The sequence below is a fragment of the Atta colombica genome, unplaced genomic scaffold (genome assembly GCF_001594045.1).
Source record: "Atta colombica isolate Treedump-2 unplaced genomic scaffold, Acol1.0 scaffold88, whole genome shotgun sequence".
Taxonomy (NCBI): domain Eukaryota; kingdom Metazoa; phylum Arthropoda; class Insecta; order Hymenoptera; family Formicidae; genus Atta; species Atta colombica.
In genome coordinates this window covers 80,879-86,342 of record NW_017259581.1, presented here as the reverse complement: position 1 = coordinate 86,342, position 5,464 = coordinate 80,879, and the positions used below count along the sequence as shown (strand labels likewise).

Below are 5,464 nucleotides of genomic sequence, written 5' to 3'. Positions count from 1 at the left end.
TATATATATTATATATATTTTTTTTTTGTTCTATCACAAATGAACATGTATTGCTATATGTTCCCTTACGATTACAAATTGCGAGTTCATTTATACGACGCACCTTGCATCGAACTACTTATGACCATCCACCACCTTCGCAACATCAACTTTCTCCTCGAATATCAAAGTGCAACTCGAATCGGATTATCCACACAACTGCACTACAAAGTAGCCTGTATTAATTCTGGATAGTATCGTATATACGTGTGTATACAACGGAGTGCATTATACATCTCACTTTAATCTCAGTCATACACTTTAAAACAAATTGAATTCCACGTGATTATGCATATCTTAAGCAATGAAACGGTATATATCATATACTTATTTGCGTAACATATATTTTCATTATTTCAATCTGGTATAGTGAGGGGAAAGCATAAACAATCAATTTTTTTTATTTATTTCAAGTTTGAATAGTTCTATTATATATAGTTCAAAGCCCGATACATAAAAATCGAACGAAATCGCATCGCGAAGATACCTGCGGATACTGTTCTCTTCTTGCCGTGCCGGTAGCGTGCGGATGATCCTCGTACAAGTCGAGACGGTACGACGGTGGCGGCAGCAGCAGGTTGATGGATGCCAGAGTCTCATGAGAAAATTCAGATGGAGGGGATTCGCCTCGCGACTCATCACGATCATCCTCGTATACTCGGCGTATAGTGGTGGCACGGTACTAGTGGTAGTATCGGACTGATGATGCCGGTGTAGTAGTAGTAAACGATAGTGGTAGCAATAGTAGTGGTAGAAATGACGCTGGCAGTGCTAGTAGTAGGGTTGGTCAGGAGTGGGAGATGGTAGGTCCGGTCGCGAGGACGGATGGGGGTAAGTAAGTACCCTCGGTGCCACGGCGACCGTGCTAGGTTGCTTCGACGATACCGGAGACAGAATCGGAGAGAGAAGGATAGAAAAGCGGGTGGGGACAGGGGGACATTCTGAGTCCGCTTGAGGGGACGACCAGAACGGAGGCGACGGAGTGAGAGAGAGAGAGAGAGAGAGAGAGAGAGAGAGGGAGGGAGAGAGAGAGAGAGAGAGAGAGAGAGAGGGAGGGAGAGAGAGAGAGAGAGAGAGAGAGAGAGAGAGAGAGACAGAGAGAGAGACAGAGAGAGACAGAGGGAGACAGAGAGAGACAGAGAGAGACAGAGAGAAATCGAACCGCGAGAAAGAGAGACGCGACACGCGAACGAGAAAGACAAGAGTATGATGCGGGGGTGGGAGTATCCAGAGCTAGGGACACTGGTGGGGCACGCGAGGGGGGCTGGACAGGGTGGGGACACAGTGGGAGAAGTAGGAACGACAGAGGACGTTTGTCCACATTCACTCACTGACATACACATACACACACACACACACATACACACGCGCGCGCGCGCGCTCGCACGCACGCGTGCACTACCGGCAAGAAGGTTCTTTTCTGACCTCTCTCTTTTCCACTTGCTTGTGTTTCAGCGCTGGCGCGACTGTCAAACATCCACCACCAACAGCAGCAACAGCAGCAGCAACAGCAGCAGCAGCAGCAGCAGCATGCTCAACAACAGCAGCGGCTCCACAGTAGTGGTGGTGGTGGTAGTAGTGGTGGTGGTGGTAGTAGTGGTGGTGGTGCGAGTAGTGGGGATGTCGTCTCCGGCCCTCGTTCTACTGGTAGGGAGGATAAAAGCGTCGTAGGGAGGGTAAAACACCCGGCATCGGTGACGACGACGACGACGGCGGCGGCGGCGGCGGCGGTGGCGGCGGCAACGACGACGACGGCGACGGCAACGACGACGATGACGGCACCAGCGACTAGTAGTGCAGGAAGTGGAGGAGGGGGTGGAGGTGACGGCGGCAGCGGCGGCGGAGGTGGCAGTAGTGGTGGTGGCAGTGACAGTGGTAGTGGTGGCAGCGGTACCCTCGGTGGGGATCGTAACGGCAGCGGTGGTGGTGGAGGTGGTTGTGCCGGTGGTGGTGGCGAAGTCGCGGAGAAGGAGGAGAGGCCACCGGCTTCAGAGACTGTCGAGCCGACGGCCGCGTTTGACGTCGCATCCCTCGTACTCTACGGCTCGCGCGCACTGCCGATACGCCTTAAGATCTTGCTCGATCAGTTGTTCAACCAGTTGCCCCCCGCGCAAGTGACACGTATCCTAGCTGCCTTCGGTTGGACCCACGAGGATTACACGCGAGGATACATACTGCAGGTGAGTTGACACGTTGAATTCACGCAACGATACATTCGCGCTTCATAGAAGAGATGATAGTATACATCGCGTGACCACGACATCTACAGTATACACAATGCCACACATATTCATGCGATATACAACAACACAACCGAACAACTTTGACGTAGCATACTTGGACGCTCGCCGGAGAAACACGCGGTCGATGTTTTGTGCGCGCGACGAGATCAGCTGCGCTTCGAAACGGGACGAACGAGGAGAGCGCAGTTTTGACTTTTGGATTACCTCCAGACGTGACAGCGACCGATCATTAACTTCGGTGACATTCTCTGCGAATAGGTGCTTCAGTTGCTTTGGCACTCGACACATACTCGACAAAGTCCATACCGAAGAATATTTTCGCGAACGCTGACGCGAATCGAGACCTTTTGAAACTGTCGCCGCGTTACATAATGATTATCTTCAACGATCGCGTCTAACCAAGAATAATCTTCTATTCACACATACACGTGATGGTAAATTGATCTTTGAAATAAAACACGGATATCAATGGGCATTAATCTCTTCGCGGATAAAAAAATAAAACGCTTCAATTTTATGGTGATTGTAAAATACGGTCGATAAATCGTGATAAACGGAGAAACATCAACGAGGACGATGACGAGTGAGAGCGGAGAGTTGAACGACGAACTGTGCATCGAAAGTGCCTCGTATATTGGTGTGAGTGATGTTGAGCGATGTCGGAGCAACGGATCGAGATATCGGTACCTGAAGTGAGATACCTGCGCAATAACATGTAAATCCTGAAATCTATGGAAGTCCCGTCGGACGCATCCCGTCTGCTACATCGAAGAGGACGGAAACGATGAAGGAGAAGGAAATGATCTGCTCTGGCGAGGAAGATCGATCTGCCGCGAGAAAGCAATTTGGAATGACAAGCGCAATCGAAATTCGTGTCGATGAAATGATAATTTCTCAATCCAAGATTTTCCCGAAAAAAAAAGACTCAAACTGTTTGAAAATACTGAAGTTATCGAATGTGATGCTCTTCTAGTGGAAAAAACGCTGTCACTTGAACTTGAAGACAGTTGCGGCTATGCATTTTTTAACACGATATTCTGAGATAAATTTGTTTGCACAAAAGTTTTGCTGATTTTACATGACTGAAATGAAACTGCAGCTATGCTTCTCCGCAAGTGTCACGATCTGAAATTTCAACACTACTGACAGGCCAAGTCACGGTTTCTTAATGGACATTCTTCTCATCGACGTCGCGTCAATCGTAATCAATTCCGGGCTATTCTTGTTGCTGATTTCTACGATTGCCACTTTCTTGGGATCATCACTTTCTTTGGATCAACGAGTGAAAAATCGGAGCACATTAATGGACTGTTCTTTAATCGATATTGTGCGTCGATCAGTGAGAAAGCAGTGAAACTTTAACATCTAATCCTTTGATTTTCAACTGGTGTCACCCGGGACTGTATATCGTCGTCAAAAATAGTGCGTTTAAATTTGGACACTCGTCACTGAACGGAAGTTTGTAAAAACATTTTAACGATTAAAAAATATCAATCACTTAAATTTAAAACAAATCATAAATATAACGCGCTAAACGATGTCTCTTAATAATTAATAAATGTGACATAAAATATTAATCGATATTAGTCGTAATTACATGAACGTTTAAAAGGCGATTTGTGTTGAAATCCGATAAAAAAAAACAAATACTTCCAATAAAATTCTAACTTGAGAAATGATATATCATGTTATCTGATCATTCAGAAGATATTTAACAGGATAATTACCAATAATTTTTGTATCATAAAATAATTCTCTCTCATATCACGGCACTTAGCGCCGAACGCAATCTGCGAGTGATTGATAATAGAAATGACATTTCTTGAATAATTTTCCAATATTTCCTTGTATTGTGCTCTACTGAGATAATTATCGTGCTGTTCTCTTCAGATAATTATCAGTGTCCTTATATTTTTTTATAAAAACATTAATTTTGTATGTAATGCAACCTACGAATAACAGAGATAACACTTGAAACAACGAAGTTATTATTCGTCGCAATGTGCTCCACCGAGATAATAATCGGCGAACCTTGATGTTCCATCGAAAAAGATAAATACCAGTGGTACTTCATAAAAATATCCGTCAATCACTATGCGCAGCGTAACTTTCAAGTGACCAAAACAAAGACGATATTTGAAATGACAGAACTTGTTGCCACATATGTATTTCCACCGCGATATAATTACCTATACTTTGATCTTGGCTCACAAGAGATAATTGCAGAGGAGCGATGACGCATTGAGATAATTGCAACAGATTTTCGCAGGATTAAAGCGCGGTCTTCCAGTGCAGGTCTCGTATAGATTTTACGCGACACGCAGTGCACTTTTCCCAAAAACGCACGTGCACGCACGGTCGGTGCGTTAATCTCGCGAGACGCGCGCGTTAGAAAACGGGGAGTATCCGTGTAAACTGAATTGCGCCGATGTCGGCGTGAAATTAAAACGTACGGGAAACCGGTTTCTCGAACGACTCGCGTACATAGATACATATACACGTATGCACCGTGCGATGCGCTTATCCGTTGCAAAGGCGTGGGTAATGCTGGGAATTTAATCGGAATAAATTTGAGTCTCTCAGTGAAAAGGAACACGAAAAAAGAAAAAAGGGGGGGGGGGAAGAGAGAAAAGCGACATCGAAGCTGTCCATTCTTGCGTATGTGAATACACGCGATGCGCAAAAACCTTGGAAGTTCCTCTCGAAAGCACGAGGGTTGTCATTGAATGAACGACGCGATGACACGTGCGGACCATGTACGCGTGCACGCTATCGTACACTTTCGTTTTGTTTACGTTTCGTTCCGTCAAACAAATTTAAACCGAAATTTAAGCTCGTTAGAGCTCGCGTGACGATACACTCCGAAACTCTATTAGGTCCGTACTTCTCTTGGGTGCTCGCGCGGATCGTTTGTACTGCCGTTTAGGTATTTTGTCGCCATAAGCGAGACGCCGGATGAAGACACGCGATTATCCGGAACGGATGTCGAAATACACGCTTCAATAGTAATCCGTTATGTCTTTAACAGGTCGAAGCGCCGATATTGACACAGAGCTAACTCTCGGTTACGACAGGACTAAATTAACGTCATGGTGCTAACAGAGAATGTTTTCTAGCTACTTTCGTGATTACTGTCAAAATATTGTAATACAGCATTGAACGCGGCATTGCGGTGACAAGAT

The 5,464-nt window shown here is 45.7% G+C and overlaps 1 protein-coding gene across 1 annotated transcript in view; it reads left to right on the top strand.

Annotated features, from left to right (window-relative positions):
- Positions 1-1,633: 1,633 nt before the first annotated feature.
- LOC108693091 (zinc finger protein basonuclin-2-like) overlaps positions 1,634-5,464 on the top strand; it is a 19,589-nt gene continuing 15,758 nt past the window's right edge. The window contains exon 1 of the mRNA XM_018201790.1: positions 1,634-2,219. Coding sequence (XP_018057279.1) covers positions 1,812-2,219 — 408 coding nt within the window. The 5' untranslated portion in view covers positions 1,634-1,811. The remainder of the gene's footprint in view (positions 2,220-5,464) is intronic.